Source organism: Mchenga conophoros, linkage group LG17, assembly GCF_057382185.1.
Source record: "Mchenga conophoros isolate Kocher_MC1m ecotype Shallow Benthic linkage group LG17, M_conophoros_male_GT1.1, whole genome shotgun sequence".
Classification (NCBI taxonomy): Eukaryota; Metazoa; Chordata; class Actinopteri; order Cichliformes; family Cichlidae; genus Mchenga; species Mchenga conophoros.
In genome coordinates, this window is record NC_140542.1 from 39446188 (window position 1) to 39472903 (window position 26716).

General features: G+C 43.2%; 1 protein-coding gene across 5 annotated transcripts in view; it reads right to left on the bottom strand.

The window, feature by feature from the left end:
* rfx2 (regulatory factor X, 2 (influences HLA class II expression)) overlaps window positions 1-26454 on the bottom strand; it is a 30948-nt gene extending 4494 nt beyond the window's left edge. Inside the window, exons 1-13 of one of the 5 annotated variants that reach the window (XM_085251410.1) lie at window positions 26269-26453; window positions 16625-16733; window positions 15585-15674; window positions 13457-13539; window positions 12116-12386; window positions 10974-11048; window positions 10014-10195; window positions 9716-9835; window positions 7932-8053; window positions 7239-7357; window positions 4208-4320; window positions 3734-3885; window positions 3385-3482 (exon numbers count right to left, since the gene is read on the bottom strand). In XM_085251410.1, the coding sequence (XP_085107536.1) occupies window positions 3385-3482; window positions 3734-3885; window positions 4208-4320; window positions 7239-7357; window positions 7932-8053; window positions 9716-9835; window positions 10014-10195; window positions 10974-11048; window positions 12116-12386; window positions 13457-13539; window positions 15585-15674; window positions 16625-16732 (1533 nt within the window). In that variant the 5' untranslated portion in view covers window position 16733; window positions 26269-26453. Of the gene's footprint in view, window positions 1-3384; window positions 3483-3733; window positions 3886-4207; window positions 4321-7238; window positions 7358-7931; window positions 8054-9715; window positions 9836-10013; window positions 10196-10973; window positions 11049-12115; window positions 12387-13456; window positions 13540-15584; window positions 15675-16624; window positions 16734-23695; window positions 23785-26268 lie in introns of those variants that run through there. The other 4 variants (XM_085251411.1, XM_085251414.1, XM_085251413.1 and 1 more) reach the window with 4 other exon arrangements.
* Window positions 26455-26716: the final 262 nt, after the last annotated feature.

Below are 26716 nucleotides of genomic sequence, written 5' to 3' on the forward strand. Positions count from 1 at the left end.
GCCCTACTGACTTTCACTTAACAGCTGATGTTTTTCAATGAAACTATCAAATCTTTGTGCAAAGAGTTTTTCAAGCACTTTAGAAAACTGTGATAGCAACGATACTGGTCTGTAATTATTAAAACTGTCTGTCTCCTGATTTATAAAGAGGGATAACTTTTGCCACTTTCATTCGGTCAGGAAATACACCCGCATAAAATGAGATTAAAAATATAACAGAGAGGTTTGATTATACAATCCAAGGTCTTTTTTACGATGACCACGTCTCGCCCATCACAGTCAGTGGATGTCGTTTTTAGATTCTGCTACAATAGCTATGATTTCCTTTTCAGTGATTTCCTCTAAAAACACAGACTGTACCACTCTGCTCTCCATTCTGAATCATCCTGTTTTCTAATTAAGTTTGCCAGGTTAGGCCCAATATTTACAAAAAATAAATAAATTCATTCAACACTTCATTCATATCACGTGCGACCTTATTTTTCTTATTAAAGTAAGTAGGTAAATTTAAAGATGTATATTTATTACCCAATAAGTTTTTTTAAGATATTCCACGTACCCTTAATATTATTTTTGGTTTTGTAAAATAATTTATTATAATACTCTTCCTTAGCCTCTCTCATAATTAATACCAACTTATTTTTATCAACTTTATATTTCAGCAGGCTTTGTTCTAAGTTTTATATCATCTCTATACAGGTTATTTTTCTTTGTACATGCATTTTCTAGTCCTTTTGTTATCCATGGTTTACCAGTAGTTTTCTTTTGCTTATATAATACCAGTGGACAGTGATTTTCATACAAAACCAAATAAGTATTTAAGAATGACTCGTATGCAGCATTGGCGTCATTTACATAAACCTCATTCCAATCTTCTTTCATAAGGTCTTGCCTGAACTCATTTATTGCATCATCATTTCTAATTCTTATATATCTGTCCACACACACACGTCCTCCTTTCATGTCATTTTATAATCTAAAGTAACAAAAAAAAAAAAAAAAAAAAAAAAACCAGGTAAATGATCACTTATGTTACTTTCCAAGCAATTCATGAAAATGTGATCAATTGAAGTAGCTGACTTTTCAGTTATTCTACTAGGTTTAGTAATCAGAGGGTAGAACCCTCTTCCAAATAATAACTCAAAAAAATCTGATGATGCCTTATGATTGGACGTTTTAAAAAAAAAATCAATATTATTATCACCGCAAATACAGAATGTCTTATTTCCCTTTACCTTGCTCAATAAATCTTCTACTACATCTGTGAATGTTTCCATCAGTGTCCCAGGCCTCCCATACATACAAGTAACAATTAGATTCCTCTTTCTTTCCATTTCTATTTCTACTGTCACACACTCCATTAAATCAGCAATAGCCACAGACATATACTCAACCCGTTTACATTTCAAATCACTATCAACAAAAAGTGCCGGACCTCCTGCCTTCTTATTAGATCTATTTAATATAATTCATACCCATCAATGTGAAAGTCCCAACGCCTTTCCTCATCCATCCATGTTTCTGACAGTGCTGTCTCTTTAAACTTGCCTTTCAGATTATTCAAAAAAATCATTGATCAGAACAAAACTTTTATAGAGGCTTCAACAGGTGAAATGAATTAATGAAAATGTATTGAATCTTCAGTCATTGTGATTGAGTATTCTTTAAATGTCTGTTATCCTTATGAAATACTCATTAACATCCGTACAAGTATTTCACCACATATTTTGAGAAACCACTCATACCTATACAGTTCTTTCTGATCCATAAATAACTGTGGCTCAGATCGATATCTCGTCTCTGCCCAGTTCCCATCCCAGTTCCATATCCACCTGCAGCTTCACACTAATACTCTTCCAGTCTACCGTCTCATACTTTGCCATTTTCCCCCTCCGACAGTCGGAAATAGCGTCTTTCATTGAATAAGTTCGGCTAGTTGTTAGCAAACACATCACAGACCTTCTGCCGTCCGACCGCAGCAGTGCAATCATCCCCCGTAGTTGTCCTGATCATGAAGATCCCTGATCATTACAACCTTGGCTTCTTCTGGTGTTCCGTTGAGCTTTATCATCACTTTGCAATTTCTCGTCCATGTTGCTTGGATTTTCTTTTCTTTACGCATGATACGGGCTTGTCTGGCAATATCGGTGTTCTTTTTTGTGAGATGTTCATTCACATATACTCCACTCCCTTTCAGTTGTCCGGACTGCCTCAGTAGTTCAATTTTGTGTTTTCGATTCACAAATTTTACTACGATTGCTCGAGGTGTCCTGGCATTCTTTCTGGGGAGGGTGTAACACACCGCGATGTTGTTGCTATGCAGGGGAAGTTTTTTTACTCGCAAAAACTCCACTACCTGACGCTCTAATGTTTGAGTCTCAGTAACTCTTGCATAGCTCCTGTGTTTGGTTTCCAAACCGGTAATAATCACGTCCTCCAGTCGTGCATGCTGTTCCTCCACTCTCCTTCCTAAGAGCTGGATTGTTTTATCCTTTTCCTTAATCAAGCTTTTTAATGCTTTGATTTGGTGCATTAAAGTCGTTAACATTCCTCGTTGCTTAACTATTCTTTCGACGTCTGTTAAGCGACAGCTTAATTTCCTCCAAATCTTCTTCAATTTTTCTCATCTTTGCCATTTTTTCCTTTTTGTTTGTTTGTGTTTTGTTTCAGGCAAAATATATTCGACTTAGAATTAATCACACAGCCTATTCTGAGACGCCAATCTGGCTGTAGCTGCGTTCGCCATCTTGGTCACCTACATCACACGGAGACAGCTGAGGTGGTTTGGGCATCTGACGAGGATGCTTAATGGGCAGCTCGGGCAGCTGTTTCCGCCACGTGATACCTCGGGCCTCGGGGTAGACCCAGAAAACACGGGAGAGATTATATGGAAAGCCTCTGTGTTACCCCCAGATAAGGTGGAGGAGAGGGAGGGCTGCTGCCCCCACAACCCAGTGTCCAATAAGTGGATGGATGGATAAACAAGATTCCACAGTTTTCTGATAATTCACTGAAGAAATCTTCAGAAAAGAATTTTTGGGTAAACTTTTAAGGTCATATCACCATGCAGTGATACACAGATGGACATTTAGCAGCAGCGTATAAAGAACAGTGATGTACATGACTTTCACAGCCAGTAATAACACATAAAGCACAATAGTAGACTGTATCCAACCTCTGTAGGTAGTGGGCAGGTGCATTCATAAAAAACAGATCACTGTAGTGTTGAATGAAACACTGATCACACGAGAGTTTGAAAAGTTCACAGCTGAACATTTGTGGAAATATGATTTTAAAAGCCTACTTGGAGAGTTGCTGGGTTTTATAGCTCACATAAATCATGTGCATGCATGCAGACAATCTGAAAAAGACTTCTGCTGATACCTTAGTGCGGATGATCTCTTGTGGAAAGCTGGTCATGGCATTAGTCAGCCAGCCCTCCAGACTCTTGGCAAAGTTACGGATGGCCTGAGTGAGAGTGCCTGAAGAAAGAGAGCAGCCTGGATTATCATTACTGTCCCCACTCTGCAGAAAGCCTTTCAGCGAGAGTGTAAACGCCGTACGCTGAAAACAAAGAAATGCCTCTAATGTGTCAGCATGTACGTCAACACAGCGAGCCCCTGGTCCTAAATTCATCCTGTTGTCACTCATCAGTCTTAACTCTCAATATATTGCTTTACTTGTTTAATTTTTTTTTTTAAATCATTTGAATGAAATCCTCAGCAGTACTGACTGGGAACAGGTCGCAGCACGTCGGGGATCAGGATCTCCACCAGGGCCTGGTAGAGGATGTGATCGCAGCTCCTCATCCACAGCCTGACAGGCTCATATTTACACAGAGCCACCAGCTTCTCTGTGGGAATCACACCTTCCGGTTCATCATCACTACACGCACGCACACACACACACACACACACACGCACACACACACACACACACACACACACACACACACGCACACACGCACACACGCACACACGCACACACGCACACACGCACACACGCACACGCACACACGCACACACGCACACGCACACGCACACGCACACGCACACACACACACTTTTAAAAATAACGTCCGCCTCACAAATAAAACTGTTGCTCGTAATTCGAGTGAAAAAGCAGTAATCACAGACATGACATCACAGGGTCATTTAATGCCCTGGCGTCAAACACTGAAGCCTTTTTCCCCCTTTTTCTTTCTGACCTGCTGGGAAGGGTTGTGCTTCCATCACTAGGTGGCGGTGTTGAATACCAAAACGTCTGCCAGAGTTTCTCAATGTAGTGGAACTGGAGGTTCATCACCACATCCAAAGTAGCCTGCAGGAGGGGAAGCGGGGGAGGGAACAGAGGAGGGAAAAAGAGAGGGAGGAAGAAGGGGACAAAACACACAGAGCTGAACCATGGCAACCAGACACACAACAAAGTTTCTACAGCCAGGCGGGCTGCCTCTCTCTCACTGCAGGTCCTCCTGGTTAGACAATGAGCCAGCTCAAACACAGCTCCCTGCACATTAATCACCAGCAGAATCTTAAAGGCCACGCTCGGGCTTCATCTAGACGGGTCGTTTTATGCTTTTTGCATTTTATTTCACATAGATTTATGCTTCCATCTGCCTACTTTTAGTGACCTGCGCTAACCCATGTGACTTCCTTTTTCCTGTTCAGAAACCCCTTTGAAAGGAGAGCATGCTGCATACAAGTGAACACTCGAGCACAAAGGAAGCAGTGGCAGGGTTCAAACCTAAAATGATTTGCCGCTTCTATAACTAGAGTCAGCACATAACCCCCCGCCCCCTCGAATCCAGCGCTGCGCAGATTTTTTGGGGCCGTTCATCAGGTCAGAGGAGGTGAGAGTCTGGACTCCACCTGAAGCAAAAGGTCAACCTGACAATCTGAAACTGTCCACGCCGAGCCTCTGCTGAACTGAAAAGTTTGATTTGCACCGTGAAATTCTCTGCTTTCTCTATCTGGCAGGACACGCACTTGCTGCTGGATCTTGTTACACAGCAGCGTAGGCTCAAATCACATGATATGTTTTTGCTTCCTCTCCAGCCATCGCCATGGCAACCGTGTTTACAGTTGCCCCCAGCAACAGGTCAAACACAGAACTCCAAAACAAAAAGGAGAATTTCCCATCCCCTCTTAAACAGGAGCTTTTCGCGTCCAGTTTTATGTGCCGCCCCCCCCACACACACACATACACACACACAAATATAAAAAAAACATTTAAAAAGTGTAGGAGAAAAAAACAAAACAAAAAAACCCCAACGTGTTCATGTGCAGAGCTCAGACAGACAAGCAGGCCTCCGGTGGAGCTTCCTGAATCTTAACTGCTTGTTTCTGTGCACTCGCACAAAAAGATCCTGTGATTTATTACCCTGCAAGGTTTACTGAAAACTAATCATTTATTCTCAAACGTTCATCCAAAGGCTTGGCTGACGCCTGGATATTTGGCTGTTACCATGACATTAATAAATACATGCCCCACACTGGATACTTTACAGCCCACTTGAAAAGAGACTCTTTACACTTTAGAGTAAAATATTATTTTTAGCTAAAATAATCATTATTTGTGTTGTAACATTAAATGATATCAGTAAAACCCTTGGCTAATGTGTTAATAGGTCAGTGTTCTCACACACACACACACACACACACACACACTTTTTTTTTTTTTTTTTTTTTTTTTTAAATAACAAAACAGGATAAAATGTCGAGTGCTTGAACATTAAAGACGCAGAGGCAGCGAGACTGACAGAAATGTGCCGGCTGCCAAAGCCAGGAGCCCGTGTGCCTGTCCGCCGACAAGGCTGCACAAAGGCCCAAGGGGAGGCCACCACAAAGACACCAAGATGTCCACCCAGTGCACTGAAAGGTTAATTGGCATGTCTTGAAAGCTGCACGGAGATGAAAAGACGGCTGGAACAAAGGGAGCGTGGTGAGGCTGGACAAGGGGAGGGCAGGGATAATACGATAAAGCCAAAGCTTTGCTGCTTTTAATCACAGCCGCTCGCCTGTCTGTAAAGACCCACGCTTTAATGTCCAGAATTATTTCTGCTCTTCTGCAATGTGGTTCGATACAGGTTGCTGAGGGCGACGCTAAATTTCACCCCGTAAGGTTCCCGTCGCACCTCTCTGTCTTCCTCCTCTTTCTCTGCACATCAGTTAAATGATATTTAAATGTCAGTGGTGTCGAATTGATTCTTATTCTCGAAAGCAACACCAGGTCACCGCAGCCGGGCGACGCCTGACCTCGGAGCAGAGGGCTGACATGGGTGTCAGTCTGACGAGGTGATCGCTATTTATGAAGGCAGGAGGTTTGTGGGATCGACTCAAAACGAACAGCAGGAAACTCACTGCTCGCTGATATGATATCTCACACTCAACTGCTGACTGATGCGTAAGAGTTTGTGACATAAGAATGAGTCATTACAGCTTATAATGCCACTAATTAAACTGCAGGCTTCCATTGTTTCAGCTTCATCCTGTTTAGCAGGTAATAAATATCAAAGCTGGAATTTATAACAGTGCAGTAATAGGCTCCACTCAAATGTGTTGTTCATGTGTTTGATGTGCAAAAGACCAAAATAACACGATTAAAACCAAAACTACACAGGACGCATTAATTGTTTCTGCAGATGAAAGACCCCCCCCCCCCACACACACACACACACACACACACACACACACACACACACACACACACACACACACACACACACACACACACACACACACACACACCTTTTTTCACTGTCAAAATGCATCTGCTTATTAAAAATTCATCATCGCTGTCTGTTATGTATATTCACAGATCTCTGAAGGTGTCACAAACATGGCACTTAATCCACTGAAAGTAAAGTGCAGAACACTCTGGTGGAGAGGTGTCAAACATAAAGCCCGGGGGCCAAAATTGGCCCGCTGGACAGCTATGATAAAAGTGAAGGAGGACAAATTTTGCACTTTTAACTATATTTCCACGAGTTTTACAGTTTTTCCTACTGATAAAGAAGTAATAGATGAAAAGTCATGTTTTTTTTCCATTTCAGTTACAGTACAGTATTTATATATAACAAGGTTTTCATTGTTTGTTTAACATTTAACTATGTGAGAAATTGAAGCGGCGAGGCGAGGGCAGAGTGTACTGTAACTGGGAATGGGATGCTACAAAACTGAAGAACAAAGGTTCACGTGTAAGACAAATCCAGAAAAGAATACGGCTTCACTGTGACCCACCTCGCAGTGGTCTCTGTAGAGCGTCTGCAACTTCTTAATATCATTCATGTTGATGCGCTCAGGCAGAGGCTGGGTGCCCAAGTCAGGAGTTGGAAACGGAGGCAGGCTGTGAGACATATCTGCATAAATGTAGACAGGCGTCACTCATTTCACTCACACAGCAACAAGGAGTAATGACACATATGACATCAACTGCTTTATGGATACGTGCAGCTCATATGGTCTGCGTCACAGTGTCTGACATTTATCACCCAAGTTTAAAATCTATGTTCTAATAAAGCCAAGACGAAGCTATGACGTATTGTTATTGGAGATTATGTATCGGAATTTCAGGAGCGGGACCACGCCTCCAAACACGCTCTTTCCGGTTGTCATCTATATAGGTTCCCTCAGTTCTGCAAGCTGTTCATTCTCGTTTACGTGACCCTCCCTCCCTCCTTGTTCTCAATTCTTTAACTTAATTTCTATTTAGTGCATGGGGATCTGCTAGACTGTCACCAGTCCCCAAACCGCAGCTCAATTCATGTCCAAGCATCACCTTTAGCTACTAAAACGCTGTCAAACCTAAAATGAGGACGTGGACCCAGCTAGTGAAATAAAAATAGCTAGTGCTAGCATTAAAGACTGTATCTGGAAAGAGAAGATAAGAGTTAAACCACCTTAAGCAGTTTCAGTGGGAGCGCCTGTGCTTACCTATGTACTGCTGGTGGTGTTGGCTCTGAGCAGCCACAGACTGCTCTGGAGTGCTGCTGCAGTGCTGCGAGCTCCCACACAGACTGTCAGACATGCTGTCCACCTTCTGCAGAGGCTTGAACCTGTGTAGACACAAGAGGGTGGAACGTGTACATTAGTGATTTTTGAAGGTCTGGGGAAGCACAATGAAAGAATCGGACACTGAGGAGCACACGCACACATCGCATTCGGTACAAAACCGAGACTGATTTATGCGGGTTTATTTCTGATTTAAGCGGCAACTATCCATCCATTCTCTTCCATTTATCCAGCGCCAGGTTGTGGGGGCAGCAGCCTATGCAGAGAAGCCCCGACCTTCCTCTACTTGGCCATCTCCACCAGCTTGTCAAGGGGAACACCAAGGCGTTCCCAGGCCAGATGAGAGATATAATCTCTCCAGGGTCTGCCCTGGGGCCTCCTCCCGGAACACTTCGCACAGGAGGCACCCATGAGCCATCCCTGGAGCCAACCTGGCTCCTTTCAATGTGGAGGAGTAGCAGCACTAGTGTGAGCTCCTCCCAGGTGGCCAAACTTGTCACCCTATCTGTAAGTGAGAGGCCAGTCACCCTTCACAGAAAGCCCATTTCTGCCGCTTGTATCCACAATCTCGTTCTTTTGGTCACTACCCACAGCTCGTGACCACAGGTGAGGGTAGGGACGTAAATCGAGAGCTTCACTTTTACACTCAGCTCTCTCTTCACCACGACGGACCGGTACAGCCTTCACAACCCTGCAGCCTGTGACAAAGGGCAGGGTAGGCAGAGTCCAACACCCACCGGAAACGAGTCCGACGTATTCCCGGCTATACGGACCAAGCTCTGGCAACAGTTTTATAAGGATCGAATGGCTCATAGCAACAGGCCTGGCAACCCATGCTCCCGAAGCACCTCCCACAGGACACTCCGAGGGACACGGTCGAATGCATTCTCCAAGTCCACAAAGCACATGTAGACTAAACTCCCACGCACCCTCAAGTGTAAAAATAGTTAGTCCAGCGTTCTGCGACCAGGACAAAAACTACATTGTTCCTTCTGTAGTCGGTGTTCAGCTACTGGACGGACTCTTCTTTCCAGCATCCTGGCATAGACTTTCCCAGGAAGGCTGAGGAGTGTGATCCCCCTAATGCTGAAGACCACCCTCCTATCCCCTTGTTAAAGATGGGAACCACCACCCCGGTCTGCCAATCCTGATCTTCACACAACATTATAGAGGCGTGTCAACCAAGACACCCCGACAACATCCAAAGCCTTCAGGAACTCAGGGCGACCCTCATCCACCCCAGTGGCCCTGTAGTTGTTTAGCTGCCTCAGTGCGTCGTCCCCAGTCTCTGCTTCCTCTACACAAGACACAACAGCAGCATTTAGGAGGTCCTCGAAGTGTTCCTTCCACCACTTGATAACAGCGGCAACGACATTTTTGTTTTTGAAATATGTTTTCTAAGTTCAGTGGGTGTGTCAGATAACCAAGACGTGCAGTGATCTATTATGTGCGGCATTAAAGAGTTTATTCCTGAGTGAGTTTCACTAAAAGAGGCTCATGGGTTTCCAGGACACACGGTGCATTATGCACACACTAGCAGCAGCGCTGTTCTTGTTTTTGGTTAAGCAAAAGGGAAATGAACATAGCCAACTGTCACAGGACTGATGTCAGTGAAGGTTTATTCAGAAACTAGTAAAAGTCATCACAGAGCCACAGAGATGTAAAGAAAGGACGCTACAGCAGGCAGACAGGGAGAAAAACCTGACCTCTGTTTCTGGTGGACTGGCTGCTGCCTCATGGCCATGTACTGGGTGTCCTCCTGCAGTCGGTTGAGCGGCGAGTCTGGCTTCACCCGGATGCCGTAGTAATGATACTTAGAGTTGCCTCTGGTGGATAGAGTGAGAAAAGCCAGAAACCAGTCATGAGAAGCCTTGCCATCAGTGTAATCACTATCATTAGCCCGGTCCATCAGCAGGTTACCAGTGCCTATAAGCATTAAGCATCATCAAATCTATAATGGTCATGTGATTACCGTCATCAGCATCTGCAACAACCTCTTCCTACCTGGTGCCGAGGCGGCGGGTCCTCAGGCCCATAAAGACTGAACGGATGAGTTTGCCGAAGGAGGCTGCGTTAACTGGGTCCAGTTTCTGCTCCTGACAGTGCCGCAAGTAGTGGTTATAGAGGGAGGACCGGGGCAGGCTCACTCCCTCCGCTGTCTCGTAGTTGTCCAGAAGCCATTGCAGCTAAAAATACACAGAAGACAAGTCACAAAAAATAAAAATAAAAATTAGCGCTATAGTCACCTGGTGAAGACACGTCACAAAACAGACAACACGCACACGGTAGCCTGTTTTAGTTTAGTGATATAAATACCAGAGACACCACTGCAGCCCCCCCCCGTCTAACTGTATTCTTCAGAGAACATAAGCGACTACAGCATGACGAACAGTAACTAAGGAGAATGGCTGAAACTGAAGAAATAATCAGCAAAATTATGATTTGCAATATGCAATCCAATAAAATACATCAAAGTAAATTTATGCAAACAATATAGCAAAAAAAAAAAAAATTATGTTAAGAGTGAAGGAATCTACACCACAAATGTCCTCATGGAGATAAAAACCTACCCAGAGATATTATGTGAATCTCATTCTTAAGCCTTATTACACCTGACGGGCAGGACGAAAGCTGCACTGTAATAAAATCTGAGTGTGTGTCTCGCTGTACTTAGAAGTGAAAATAACAGAAATATTTGGAAACATCAGTCGACTTAAGTACATGCAGACGCAGAGCATTAATGCACATGTACAAGATACATAACTGAGGAAAGAGTGATAGCAAATGCAAGTTCAGATAAAGAACATTAAGTGTGCGTGTCATTGAGACAGTGCAGAAGCAGATTAAGTAGCAGTGCGTTCATCTCAGCACACAAAGAGCACACAGCCCACAGATTCAGCCACGGCTTTCTTTCCTTTTTTTCCCCCTCACGTCCTTTTCAAAGAAAGTTCCTGGTTGACTTACATGGCTGTTGAGCAGGCTGCTTTTGTGACTTGCAATTCCTTCAGACTTTTGGAGGTTTTCAATCGCCATTTCAAGCTAAAGAAAGAAGAAGCATGCAAAAAAGAGAAAAAAAGAAAGAAGTGGACACAGAAGGGGGAGGAGGCAAGAAGAGATTGAGAGACAGAAAAAGGGAACAGAAATAAGCAGGGGTATATGAAGAAAAAAAACAAACACACACACAAAAAGATAAAGGTAATAAGACTGTTAGCGAGCAGCCAGATCTCTGCATTTCTATTAAAATCAGTCAGTGTTGTAGCCAAATCTATTACTGGCTGACAAAAGCATGCAAATCAAGGGACTCATAGGGTTAAGCTGCTCAGTGAAGGTTTGCAGTCAGACACTCTAATGTATGCAAATAGGAACCACAAACAGGGGTCGCAGGTCAGCTTAAGGTTTTCAGCAACAGGTCAACAATGCCTACCACCCCGCAGTTTATCAAACGATGTAGCTGAAAAATATTTGAAGAGCTAAATGGCAGACAGAGTAAGCTGTGACTACGACTTAAGCAAAACCGTCAGTGTAGAAAAATACGCTGACATATTAGTCTCTCACTAGACAACGAAAAATAATGGAGTCCAACTGGCGGGCAAAGTGAACGACAAAACCAGGGACATTCTGTTGAGCTGTAGAAGAAAAATCAAGTCAAAAAAGACTTGGTAGTGCAGCCAAACTGGAGACAGAATAAAAGGAAAAAGAAACGGGCAGCGGTCCAAGGCTCCCGAGGGCTCTTGGCCAAATGGTAATGAGCCCCAAGGGTTGCTTTGTTTCGTAGGGCGCTCAAGTGCCTGTGAAAACCTCTGAAACAAGGCAGTGCTGAATTATTTAAGCCAATGTCCCGGTTCTGCGGGCTCACTGGCCTGCACCACTCTGTGCGTTACTACAGAGCTAGGAGGCCCCGACTCAGGCTGCAGGTTCCTGGGAAACTGGGTGGTGAGTTAGGACACAGTCTATCTCAGGTAGTGATGAAACCTACCAAAACTATTATTTAGACCCCCCCCAGACTCTTTCAGTCATTAAGTATTCATTTTTGCTTTGTTATTAATCCTGTTCGAGTTGGTAAACGTGCACCAGAATAACAGCACAGCGGGATGGCTGTTGCTCACCATAGCCGAGGAGGAACGCGACGAGTGCGATATGTGGTTGCGGCTTCCCTCCATATTTCCGCCGTGGATCAGGTAGGTGCTGCCGCTGGAGATGATGTGGCTGCTGCCCACGTCCATGGTGATGCCTACCATGCCATGAGTGGGCACGCCGCCACTGGCAGAGGAGACCACCGTGGTAACATGACCTCCACCGGCCTGAGAGTCAAAGTAGGGCCCGCCACTGCTTTGCCCGTACAACTGTGCCTCGGGGTTGTAGGAGTAGGCTGTTCGGCTGCAGAGAGGCCACAGAAATTAAAGAACATTTGATTTTCAGCTCTGCCTGCAAAGAGGAATCTTTATGCAAACGCACGGGGAAACAACAACAACAACAACAGTATTGTTAATATACTACATAATTGTGTTGACATCGGCAAAAATTACCGAGGTCGTGCAAATATTTCGCTTTGCTAGAGTCATTAAATATCAAAGTGTGGGATAAAAGTCGTTTAGGCATCAGTTACCTTTAATGGCACTTTGATCTGAGAGATATTTGTTATAAAGTAGTCTGGACAATTATTTGTATTTTTCAGGCCCCTCTTCTGTGGAACCAGCTTCCAGTTTGGATTCAGGAGACAGACACTATCTCTACTTTCAAGATTAGGCTTCAAACTTTCCTTTTTGCTAAAGCATATAGTTAGGGCTGGACCAGGTGACCCTGAATCCTCCCTTAGTTATGTTGCAATAGACGTAGGCTGCCGGGGGATTCCCATGATGCATTGAGTTTTTCCTTTCCAGTCACCTTTCTCACTCACTATGTATTAATAGACCTCTCTGCATTGAATCATATCTGTTATTAACCTCTGTCTCTCTTCCACAGCATGTCTTTATCCTGTCTTCCTTCTCTCACCCCAACCGGTCGCAGCAGATGACCCCGCCCCTCCCTGAGCCTGGTTCTGTCAGAGGTTTCTTCCTGTTAAAAGGGAGTTTTTCCTTCCCACTGTTGCCAAAGTGCTGCTCATAGGGGGTCATATGATTGTTGGGTTTTTTTCTCTGTATCTATGAAGCGCCTTGAGATGACTTATGTTGTGATTTGGCGCTATATAAATAAAATTGAATTGAATTATTTGTCTTATTCCTTTTATCCAGCACCGATTTAGACATAATCCAAGATGACTCCACGTTTGAGATGGAGCCAAATACGTGCAGCGCTGTGTGTGTGATTTAGAAAGCAGTCCTCCGGGTTCTTTCACTGACAGAGTCATTGTAGTAAATGTGTTTCAGTTTCACAATAAATCTTTGTCTGCATTTTTTTTTTTTTTAAATTTTTATTCCCCATTTGGAAAAAAATGCAGCACGACTCACATTGTTCCATTGGTATAAACCGCATCTCCACTGTCTCCAACATACTGGACCTGTGACGGGTAGACATGCTGCACCTGCTGCACCTACATGGAGATCACAGTACAATGAAAGCAGCGATCAGTGGAAACAGGCCTGAGAAGATTTCTTATTTATTTATCAGAACCAGCTGCAATCAAGTGGGCAACAGGAAAAAATAAGATAACGGCATAATTCTCTCATTGATGCAGTCTCCCACAAACCCATGGGAGAATGCATCAACACAACTTACATCCATGTCTGTCCACACACATAGTAAACTGCATGAACTGAAGAGCATTAAATGACCTTTGACTACCAATTTTTAATCAGTTCCATCCTTGAGTTTAAGTGAACGTCTGTGCCAGAAACTAAAGGTGATCCTATCGCTTTTGCAAGAATGGAAGAAAATTAAATCACAGTGACATTGATACCTGACTGCTAAAATCAAATCAGTTCTTCGTGGAGTAAAGACTTGTGCCAAATTTGTGGAAATTCCCTCAAGGCATTCAAGACATATTCACAAAAAGCACCGTGCCGCTGACAGCTGTTGCAGGCATACAGACAGAGTAGATTAAAACATACACTTTGCATTCGGTGAAACAGTACGAGCGGATTTCAGCTCGAACCAATGAAGACATATCGCACATGTGGTTTCGCACAGAGTGAGCCACGATGTTGCAAAATGGAATGATAGCGTTCCTCCTTCAAGTCTTTGTTTATCTTGTGCAAATCTCCCACTTTACCTCTACCAAAGCACTCCACCACTCTTGACAGATGGTAAGCCGCGCTCCATCATCTTTTCGTTTATTCTACATCTCACAGATGTAGAAAATCTTTGGGCCAAGCACATCAAGCATTTTTCCAATTTTCTGTCCGGCATGTTCTTATGCCCATCTTAATCTTGTCCTTTCATATATTGCTTTTCCTCTCTGACTCTGCTATAAATGTCGCCTTCCCTCTGTTGACAGTGAGAAGGCTGTTTTGTGGGTTTCGTTTAATGAAGCTGTCAGTCGAGGACCTGCAGTTTGCCCATTTCTTTAACTAGAGACTCTGATACTTGTCTTCTTGGCCAGATGTCCACTACAGCCTCCTACTTCACTTTCTCGAAAGCCAGCACAAAGATTTTCATCTCAACTCAAACAAATTTGAAATTCTAATCTAAAGATTAATAAGGTTTTTGCATTAGAGCTCACTCTGTACAGTGGAACACAGGAGACACAGCTGCAGAAAATTAGACAGACATAGTTTAAAACAAAAAACTAATTACTGATTACATCCCATTTACAATGCTTCTAATTTTAAAGTCACGTAAATTAAGAAACTTTTCTTCCAAGAATGAGAACATTTCTAAGTGACCCTGAGGTTTTGAGTGCTAATGAATGATGCACTGAATGATAAAGATGAAGAGTCCTATTTGCGATCAGATGACCAATGGACAAATCACATTATAGTCTAGGATCCAGAGCTACATGTAAGCACAATGTAAGCATACATAGGCAACAGAAAAGCCAAGAAAAACACTGTCATCACCACACACACACATTCAAAACTTGCTCTTTTATCCAGCGGGACAAATAACAGTTTAAAATAACATTTTCATTTTAAAAGCCGCCAAGAGACATTTTATAGGTATACACATGTTATTCATGTATACAGCCAGTGGACCAGGCTCAGCCAGAGAAAGAAACTTTCACACACCCATGAGGAGCACAGCAAGAGGAGAAATGTGCTTAAAAACAAAAAACGGGCTGCCATGCTAGAGAGCGTTTAAATACACAAAGGTGGATCTGTTACCAATTTGGTTGTGTACTTCCTAGTTTGTTAACTGAAGACCAAAGCTGAAGCTCTTCAGACTAAATTTCATTATTATAAACATAAACTGTCACCTGAACAGGACCTGACGAATAACTAGTATTTGTAAACGACAAAACTAAGCCGTGGTCAAACAGGGGACACGGTCGCGTTACCAGTCTGGTATTCTGGATGTGCGAGTCATTTAAAATGTAATCTTCTTCCTACTTTATTGTAAGACTCCACAGGTCTTCAGCCGTCAAGTCAAGCGGTGTACATAATGTCAGAGCACAGTACAAGTAAGTACAGTACTGTGTACCTGCTGAGGGACCTGTTGAGCCCTGGGTACTGAAAGCTGCTGTACTTGTCCTCCCTTCTGAGCTGAGCCTGTGGCTTGAACCAGCACTCTCTGTGTGAATACGAGACATAACTGAATTACATAGATGGGCATTTAAAATTCATACAAACGCATTATTCTAAACATGCAACAGTCAACACAATAACAAACATCTTCATCTATAAATGTCAGGTTTACATCTCTTTTTAATACAGGTTTTGAATATAAAGTAGCAACGATAGCAATAGACAGACATAAAAACAACACGACAGAAATTTCGACTGTCATTTGCGCTTGCGCTGATAATTCTCATTTATCTGCAGCCTCGAAACATTAGCAAATTTGATGTACTGGTCTGGCAAGACAGAGAGAACTCATGGCAGAAGTTAATAATGTAAATTGATACGAGAGGCATCTGTTGGCAGAGTGGACGGTAGCGGCTTTATTTGCTGACAAGTTACAAATTGGAACCACAATTTAAAAATACATTCTTATTTATTGCCGGTGCTGCTGGACAGGGCAGGGTTTAACCTGCTGTGTTAGGGTGGGCTTTTAGAAATAATACGTGGGCAAAGCAGGACGTCGCTGTAGTCTCAGTCAAGAGACAAACCGTGCCAGTCCTCATCAGATTTTTGTCATACAATTCCTGATGAAATGAGCTTAAAGCACTTAAGTTAAAATAGCATTTAGAGCACTAAACTCCTCCTTTCTGTGCACCAGTTAGAGCAAGTTATTTGTCCGAGTGTGTGATTTTTCATGGGCAGTGTAACCGTGTGCGCGAGCAGACAGGTCTGCCTGCTGCAGCTCTCTGCGCTGCACACCCAATCAGAAGTTATAAAAGGGATCTTCTATGCTATATTTCCATTGGCATTCCATGTAACGTTAGCTCCTGGCTTGGCCTGGTTTCCAAAATAACTTCTCCCTTATACTTAACATTTGGAAAGAGATGGCACGGAACAGTCAAGTCATGACAGACTTTGTCCTATCATCACAGTAGCAGCAGGGTAGATATATTATCCTACCTGCTGAGAGGCTGGGACAGGCTGTACCACCGGAGCCTGGGCTGATGATGACGTCCGCAGCGCTGCCACGCTGGTCGTGGTTTCTGACCCTCCCTCGGAGTTCTGCATGCTGGGAAGCATTAAGGAGAATCAGAAAAGACATCACCAGAAGTCATTTTCTACCAGACTGAAGAAATACCCTTCCAGGTAAAATTTAAAAAAAGAACTTTGAAAGAATATAATATGAGCACCTTAGTAAATAAACACTCTTACATCCCATCCCTACTCTTGTGGAGCCACCCGGGGGGGGGGGGGGGGGGGGGGGGGGGGGGTTTCTAGCTTTACCAAATCAAGCTGAGTCACTACAGCACTCAGAACCCTAGAGGCTGCCCACCTTTAGTTTTAATCAAAGACAAGATCAATAGGCCAACAGTATTACTGACACACATCGTCCTGCTGACAGAGGAGACCCAGGAGGAAAAATTACAGTAGAGGAGTTGAAGTTACCAACAGGACTGAAGTGCTTCGTGGGGACCAAACCCATTGCCACTACTCTGCTTTCGACTGGGTGACAATGTGCACAGCATAGCAAAGGGGAGCTAAAAATGGAGTGACACAAAGGCTCTCTTTAAAAAAAAAAAAAAAGGACAGAGCAAGAGCGGGAGCAACAAGGCAGGGACAAGAGAAGAATGGGAGGGGGGGGTAAAAAAAAGCCCCAAAAGAGAAAAATGATGGGGGGAAAAGATGAAAATAGCAGTGGGGTTCGAGCCCCTGCCAGGGTCCTGATGATATCCAGTGTTTGTTTCAAGCAAGAGCTGATCTCTGAGGGCTCCAATAATCCAGCTGATATGAGGAAATTCCTCAATGCTTTGTAAACGTTTGTCGGTTGCTATGGTGAGGAATCTGTGCCCCCCCTCAGCTCCCTCCCCACAAACTCACCCTGACTCCCACCCCCACGCCTTCATGTTCACTCCTCTATTTTAGCCCCCTTATAAAGCTTCTGCACAGGAACTTTCGAGTACAAACACAAAGAGAGTAGGGGGAGGATGATTTGAATAAAGGAGAGGGAGATACGGGGGGGCTGAACTGAAGAGCAGGCTTTAATTTAAAGGCAGAAAATGTGGGGTAGCAGGAAAAGTCAGTAGGGGAACAAGTAGGTAGTGTTCAGATAGAGTGTTATAGCCAAGGGCCGCAAGACACAACCTGCTCTAGACATGCTGCGATTAGTCATAACACACAGCGTGCGCAACAACGTTATTTTAATTCACTTGAAGAGACCTGACAAAAACCACTCTGTCTGCAGTAATCTGCACACTGAGTCATTAGTGCAGCCACACACGTGTCTTGGCTTTCTCAACGCTTAACTTTCAGGTAAGTCAAAAGACTTCGACTAGTAACTAAGGGGTTGTAAGTGTGCCTTAGAGATTAAACACAAACTTCAAAACCAAACTTGAACTTTTCTGTGGACGTGCCAAAGAAAAAAAACATTTGGAAAAACTAGCAACGCGAGAGCAAAAACCTGGATCAGTGACACTGTTGATGGCAACGAGGAACAAATACATTTAACTAAAAAAACCATGAATATCACAGATACACAATCTCCACCACGCAAAGCCGTGACATTAAAAACACAGACCATAAGGATAAATGCTTCACTACAAAATGATAACTAGAAACAGTAAATCTCCAGCAGACCAGCTAAGGACTGTATCGCACAACGCCTGGCACTGTCCCTCATAAGTACTTGATCAAATGTTAATTACAGCATTTAGAGCTTACGGTTCTTTCACTCTGTAAGCTATTTTAATGCACTTTTAAAAACCATGAAGGAAACATAACTTTGTTTAAGATGCAACACTTATTAATAACACACAAAAACCCCAGAAAACAAACACAAAAATCCATCATAAACAAAAATAGACTTTTTAACTGTTACTTCTCAGGTTTTGGACACCGAATGTAACTTGGCAACATGTAGAGTTTGGGGGATAGAATACCTTTATGATAACAGATATGGGTGTGCCACTAGTGACAACTTCCATGTGTGCCAGAGGCAAAGACAGTGTTCTGCTTACATGACTAACAGACTAAGCGTAGGAGGCCTATGTTGAAATTCCTGATGTGTGTCAATCACAACTGAAACACCAACCTAATCCTAAGTGTTGTATGAGTCTTTCTTTTGGGGGCATGCTTCTGACTCAGACAGAGACATTGTCCTTTAAAATATTTGAAACATGTAAAAGGACCAAATGTGAACAAATGACAAGAATCTATTATTAAAGAGCACCAACGGGAAGCAAGACAAACCTCAGGAGCTTCTTTATGCCATTAATGAGTGGACGGCACAGCAAGGTGGTGAGCAAAACAAGAAAAGGATCATTGACCTGCGTGTTTTTGTCTATGAAGGTGCTGACTTAAATTAGATAAGGTAAACTGCGCTCAAATATTTTTTTTTAAAAATTAAAAAGAAAAAAAAAAATCACTGAGTTGGTGGGAAAGGAGAAAGTCTGTGGCTCAGAGGAGTCTGTTTAGCGTTCGAAGAAGGTTAAAAGCCACACAAAATCCCCACCAGCAGCTCTGAAAGGCACAAAGGTAGAGCCCAGCAGGAGGGCCAGCTCGCTGCTGCAAACCCACTACTTATGATGGGCTACGGTCAGATCTTTATGCCTCCTACTCAGAGACAACTTCACACAAAAAGTCTGTTTTCATGTCAGGTCTGCAAGCCTGGTTTATTTCAAGCAAAGCCCAGATAAGCACTTTACAACATTACACAAAGAATCCCTGCTTTCAGGAGATACCAGAGTTTTAAAAGCTATACAGAAATAACAAAAGTCACATGTTAGGAACCCTGGAGGCCTCCCAAACTGTCATTAATAATCAGGCCTATATTGCCAACAAAATTTAAACATCTGTCAGTGACAGATCTAACTTACACAGGGCTCAATCAGAGAAAAACACATACAGATGTTCAATTAAAAGCAGGAGCCCGCAGTCTTGGCTCATGTTTGCACTGGCCCACATTGTTTGCAGAGCAACAACGGTTGCTAGTGGCAACACCGTCCACTCCCGTTTCCAGGAGCCTGTTGCTACGCAACCAACAGAATACTTCCCAAACCAAACAATGCCATCCCCCACCTGATCCTTCTATCTCACGCTAAGTAGAAACTTACAACAATAAATAGTGTGTATGCTATTAATTTCAGACGGCAGGGGACATGGAGGCAGAGTTATTTCTGTGCTGCAGTCATAGAAAAATGTACAGACTTTATGCTGGTTAGGATTAGGTTGACTGCGACATGACAAAGTGCTGTTTTCTGAAAACACTCGGTGGTCAAAAGGAGGAGGGCATGTTTAGGCCGTCGAGGAGACAGGAGTCCATTCGTCACAGTTAGCTTTACACTCATGCCACCCAAAAACAACACATCCAAACCACGCTCAGTCTTTGTCCAGGCAGATGACAGTAAACAGCTTGAACCGAGCAAAACTTTTTCCAACTCGGTGGAAGAGAAAATACAGCATAAGTAACACTTGTTGTGTTTGAAACGGAGGATATTTGTACAACCCTGCATTACCTCTCTACATCTCTCCAGAATGAGCAACAGGTCTCTCTCAGGGCTTTTAACATACACTCCCCCAATTTGGGGACTCATTTAGTCAGCGACATCATTTCAAGCAAATTCATTACAATCTGTGGCTTTGAAAAAGAAAGCATTGAGCTTTTCTTTGATTTCATTAAAAGAACTTATAAGATCACACAGGCACACGCGCTCGCACAAAGAGCGAATTAAGATATGATAAGAGATTTCCACAACAGAGGCTGTTCTTCAAGCCTGTCTCATTAATTCATGGCTAATCCAATCAAAGCAGCTCTTGGGGTCTGCAGATGGCAGAGTTTAGGGAGAGCTGGGAGGGGGCGGGTGGGCGAAAGAGAACGAGAGACCGAGTGAGAGAGGGAAGGAAAAGAAAAAAGGAGGCACCGGCCACTATCTCTGATGCAAGCACACTCCTCCCCTCCCTAGCTCGCACCTCCCCGCCTCTGGTCATCAGTGCAACCTGTCCACTCCGTCACCATGTGTGCTGCAGGCATGACAGCCACAGAGAGAAAGATCAAACTGTTGCCATGGAGACTGTGTGTGTTCGCCTATGCATTACACTCACAACTTCCTCCCCGACGCCATACCTCTTCTAACCCTTTCCAGATTTCCATGCCCCCGCCCGAGCCTTTTATCCTTGCCATTTAACATCTGAAGATTAAGGCTGAGGATCTGAAAATGGCACATTTTCAACAAAAGTTCAACTGAAAGAAAGCAACACAAGACAGGGAAGCGGAGCGAGACAGTCACAACTGGGAAATGTAATCAGAGTACCCTCTCGTGTGTGGGCGCCTCTTTCCTTCGAGAGAATTTAGCTAATGTGTTTCAAGGCTGCCACACCGATAACACAAAGAAGGGAAGTTTACTCGAGTCACCTGGCTGCTTAAGAGCAAAGGAGGCTAATGACTACAGAGTAGAATCTTCAATAATACCAGTTTCACTCATGTAACAGCAAGACTTAGATCACATCCTCCTGTCAGGCCTGCAAAATGCTTTCATTTTGTCAAATTATAGAAAACATGAGAAGCTACAGCTGTATTTTAGAAGCTTTTTTTATTATAATGCCATTTTGTCATTGAGATGCAATATTAAAAATCTATAGATACACTACAAAAATCGATTCATGTTTTCAGTTCTGGTTTTTTAAGGAGGAACTGGAAAAAGGTGACATATCCTAATGCTTAAGTTGGTCGTGGATTTTCACCTTCTCTGTAGCTACACTAAAATACACAAATCTGGTTTTAGGTATTCTGTTATAACAGGTGTGTTTCAAACCCGTGCACTTCCTTTTTTTCCTTCAGGGAAGCACATTCTCTGAAGATTACCTCAGGTGCTGGCAGCAAGCTTTCTCAATCTTGACCGATGAACCTGAGATAAGCCTCATGTTTCACTTGAGCAGTCTACCTTCTTGGCAAGCGTTTGCGCCATAGAGATCTGACACCAAGAATCATCGTACTGTATGTACGCGGGGCACTACTTGATACGAAATAATGAGTCATCAGTTAATGCTTTAAATCTGAGACAGATCCAAGTGTCTGTTGTTTATGTAGTGAATACTACACCAGGCTGAGTGCTTGCCATCAAAACACAGATTTAAGTGTTTAATGCATCCTTTGCCTTCTACACATCTACACATGACTAACACATGGCAAACAAACAAGAACAATTTCAGTGCACTTTGGCCCTCGATTCTTCAGGTCGTGACCTGTCTCGCCAGTCTTCCAAACGGCTCCAGAATGCCCCAGGTTTAATCTGGGCAGAGATCGGCAGATTGAGGTGGTCATTTCATTCACTATATTTTCTATACTCACCATTCAGTGACTCTTAGTGTCCTACGAATAGGGTCATTGTTATCCTGGTGGAGAACACTCCCCCACAGGACAAAAATGTTTCATCACAGGATAAAGGTGATCACTCAGAACAGCTTTGTATTGACTCACAGTGACTCAGAGGTGGAGTGAAACCAACCTGTGCCGGGTTACTTCCACACACAACAACAAAATAAAGCCACCGAAGCCCCTCACGCTAAGGGTTTTTCCTTTCATTTGTCAGCTCTTTGGTATAAGTACTATACATACAGCATATGTAGACAGGTGTACTTTGCATGCAACAGTTTGTGCCAGACTACTGGTTACAGATAATAATCAGTTTTGTAACAGTACAGTTGCCACATACCAATATAATTAAATGATTTCAATGTAAATTAATTTAAACTGCTTGTCCATCAACACTGGACAACTTACTTAAATTGTATGGTAAACACAGAACAAACAGTCAAACTAACACACTGCTAGGCCTGCTGCCCTACCTTACAATGTGCAGCGCTCTTCTGTCAGAAAACACGATACCACCAGCACTGAAAAATCCAAGACTAACATTTGCTCTCCATTTAAGATAAAGAGTAGAAAAGGGTCTTCTAAGATAAATAATGAGATCTCACTGTAAAAAAAACATCTACCACTTAACAGAATCAAGAATGCTTCCACCAATGAATGCTCTGCAATCGTTGCCCATTAAATCTTATCATGTAAATGCTTCTAAAAAGCATTTCTGCCTAAAAATACTGTTTGAAGGCCTCTCAATCAAAAAGACTACCGTTAGTCTTGGTTCTGGTTGTTACTTTGTAGCAGGTTTGCACTAACAGAACATGTTCTCTTTTATTCAAATAAATATCCCTTAACAAATTAGCACTAAAAAAACCAAAAAAAAACCCCCAAAAAAAACCAGGAAAAGTGGGGAGTGAATTGGGGGGGGTGTCTGCTACTATTCTGACTCAAAGGAAGGGGGGGGGGGGCAGTCTTTGTAATGCAAATGTGACTGCCTTGTCTGCTGTTTGCGGCAGGAAATTTAATTACCAGTGTTGTAGCTACGATACAAACAGGTGGAATGCTAAGAATGCCGCTGATGACACACACACACACACACACACACACACACACACACACAGAAAAACATTTCATTTCACAACGAGTTTCAACTTGTTGTCACCACACGAGGGCCAATCAGTGGCAGCATTTTTCAGTGTGGGATTTGTTTCTTCGTATCCTAGCAGCACAAGTCTCCACTGATTTCCAACATCTTTACAGCTGGAAGACTTGATGCAAGTCAAGAGGATACTTAAAACAATTTTCCCTATCAACAAATCTTATAAAACAGTAATGGCAGCACATCAGTTAAAATGAAAAGCCCTTAACAAATAAATGAATTATGGCGCTTATGAAATTAAAACATTTCATGTGTACAAATGGCACTATTAATTTCCACTTAACAAGCCCCGCGAGGCATTTGTTTCTTAGTTCTTCTGCTTCGCTCTGTGATATCCTGACATGCTTTTGACTGCAGTTATGGGACAAGCCATTAAAAGTGGTGTTAAAAACAGGGGGGAAAAAAATCAGACAGTGATAGGTTTCGAAAGCCAAACAGTTCACTTATCACACTGGGAGGTAAATGTAAGTCTGCAGGAATACGATCAACTGTAAACAGCACCAGCAAAACTCACAGTAGTGGTCGGGTCAGTGTCTGTATCTGAAGCTAGCTATTGGATTGAGAACTCCTCCCTGGGGCAGCATTGGGGCCTCATTAAGATGGGCTAAATACAGCATGAGCAAGCACACGCACACACCACATACACAGGGAGAGAAAGAACATGTGACTTAAAGCTGTGTCAGGTCACCCCCCTGCTCAAGAGACCACTGCAGCTGTCCTATTGATAGCTGAACTGTACTACAAACACTCAAAATGGCACACAGGCAACAGTGGACACTGCAAAAAAATAAATAAATCATACACGCAAGTCCGGACATGGCTTAAATTAAGGCTATGAGAGACGAAGGAAAGCCTAAAAAAGAAACATTAATATCTCTAAATCACACCCCAATGTAACACTTACGGTTAGCGATCTCAGGGTGAAGGCAATGTCAATAAAGCCAAGTGTGGTCACTGAAATTCAGGATAAAGACAGATGGCAAAGTAAACTACATCAGAAATTAAAGCAACATGCTAATTAATAATTTCCACACTTTACAAGCTGTGCAGTAAACAATTCCCAAATAGCTCTCTAACCCCCAGCTGCTCTCCACTTTAATTCTCTTTGCTGACCTGCCTCTGTAGGCTGAAGCTATGCACTCCTACCACAAAGAGGGGGATGAAAATAACCCGATTAAAAACACTGACTTTTAAAAGAATAACACTTCACCCCCCTCCCCCGGCATGCTCCAACCCCTTTCTTTCCACGACTTGGGTGTATTTGTATATCAAGTTGCCATGTAAACATAACAGTGTCATGCTCAATTGGGGGGGACACGCACGGTTTCAGCGCAGTCATTTATTTATTTTCATTGTAGTTGTGGGAAGTTGTCTGACCAATCAAACATAAGCTTCCCTCTCTGACACACAGTCCGAAACAAGTTCATGCACACGTGGTTCATGAACATTATATTTTAACATACCTCTTTTTGACCTAAAGAAACAAGATATTGGTTAGTCACTCAATCATTCAGCTCAACTTTCCAAAATGAATTCTTCATCCAAGGATTTTGTGTGTGTGTTGCCAAGTTTATGGATCATTGCAAAGAGGGCATCAATTAGTGAAATTTTCATGGTGCAAAGATGCTTCCTGGTGCTTCAATAGCAAACACTACAAATGACCGAGCACCTGACAACTGTCTCGGAAAAGACAGTTCGTTAGAATTAATGTACCTCGTGGGACAGGAAGAAACACAATCCCAAAAGCGGGGGGACGTCTTTGGTGTGCAAAGACCTGGAAAACCAGTTACAGACACAGTCTAAAACTACTGAAAATCTCTTGCTTCCTTTGTTTCCTTTAAATGCTACAGCACAGATTGATATGCACCTTCGGCTCTGCAGAGGGATCAAACAGCAACCCTAGTGAGACCTTCTGCTTGAACAAAGAGGCAGTGGCACTAGGAACACCTTGGCCATTAGCACACAATTTGCTTCTGAATCTGATCAGTAAATAAGGCATTGTCAAAACGGGGGGGGTGTACTCCAAATTTAAGAGTGGGGAATAGGTCGACTACATAAATCTAGTCATTATAAAATGCATAGCGGTATATCGCATGCACTGCTTTAAAAGCACGCAGAAAACAGCAAATTCAACGCTTAGTTTCTCATCCAAGACAGCTACATAAAAGAACCATCATAGCACCACCTAGCTGTAATATACCCCCTTATTCAAGCCATTTCTCAAACATCACAACTTTTTCTACTGAAGTTATATTTTGGTATCAGAGGTCACAGAGTTTGATTCATGACGTGATTTAGTAGTGGGAAAAACCAGGGGAAGCGTCAGAATTTGGTGTAGTAACCCCGCCGGCAGAAGTTGATCAGTGGTTAAATGTTCGATATTTTTCATTGCTTTAAGAGAAAACTTGCGAGTGAAAAGTGCTACGAAAGAGCTGCCAAGCTCCCGGAAGAAATAAAAGTTGTCACGGTGAGAAGATGCACGCAGCGGACGTTGGTTACGGTTAGAGCAACATAACATAACTGCCGCTCGTGCTAAAGGCTAGCTAGCTAGCCTTTCCACCTGCTTGAATCCGATTCTGGGAACGACGAAGTTTGCCCGTGCTGTGGCGAACAACACACAGCCGCCGTCAACAACGCCACACGAACTAACGAGAGAACTTGCACTCATGGCTGCTGGTCGTCCAAATTAGCATTAGCTGTAGCTTTGAGCGGTAGCTTCACCATCCATCCCGCTGATACTGAGCTGGAAGTGCGTTCAAACCTCGCAGCACACGGTACAACGTAGCAACAAGTGTAAAGTGATGCTGAATCGATTTGGAGTTGAAGTAACGATGACACGGAGTATAATGTTAAAGGCAGAGTGTAAAACAAATTAAGTAGGATAAAAGGAACGGATCCCGGGCTAAAGGCTGTCGCCTGCAACTGGTAAATGTCAGTCAAATGAAGAGTGGAAAACCGTTCTCAACTTGGGGCGGATACCACAAAAGAAGGGAAAGTTGTGTTGTAAATAATCCAGACCCCTGCTAACACGTTCGACCTCGAACTTAGGATTCATTTAGTTTCTAAATTCTACAAACGTATAGTCACCTTTGCCTTGAGAAAAGTTGTGCCCTCTCTCTTTCCACTCTCTCCCTCTCGCTCGGTGACTTCCAGATGCTGCAGCCGCTGTTGCTGAGTGTTGCGCCCGTTGGTAAGTAACTGTCTCCACGGCTACAGTCACTATAGCGCGACGGGGTCTCGAGGCAACTGTTGCTACCCTCAAAAGCCTACGTCAGGGCCCTCACTATCCAAGGGAGGGGCCAAAGAGACGTGTTCCGCCCAGTTAAATAAAGCTGTAAATTCATATTGAACCACTGGGAGGTGGTCTTGGCTCAGGAGGTGGACAAGTATGGAAGACCGAAGATGCCGTGGTATAAAATAAGGGTGAAAAAGGAGTCAATAAATTAATTACAAAAATGAAATAAAAATACATTAAATGCTTCAAAATGTAATTAATTTAATTTTCTGCTTATATTCCCAAACTATTTTTTTGCTA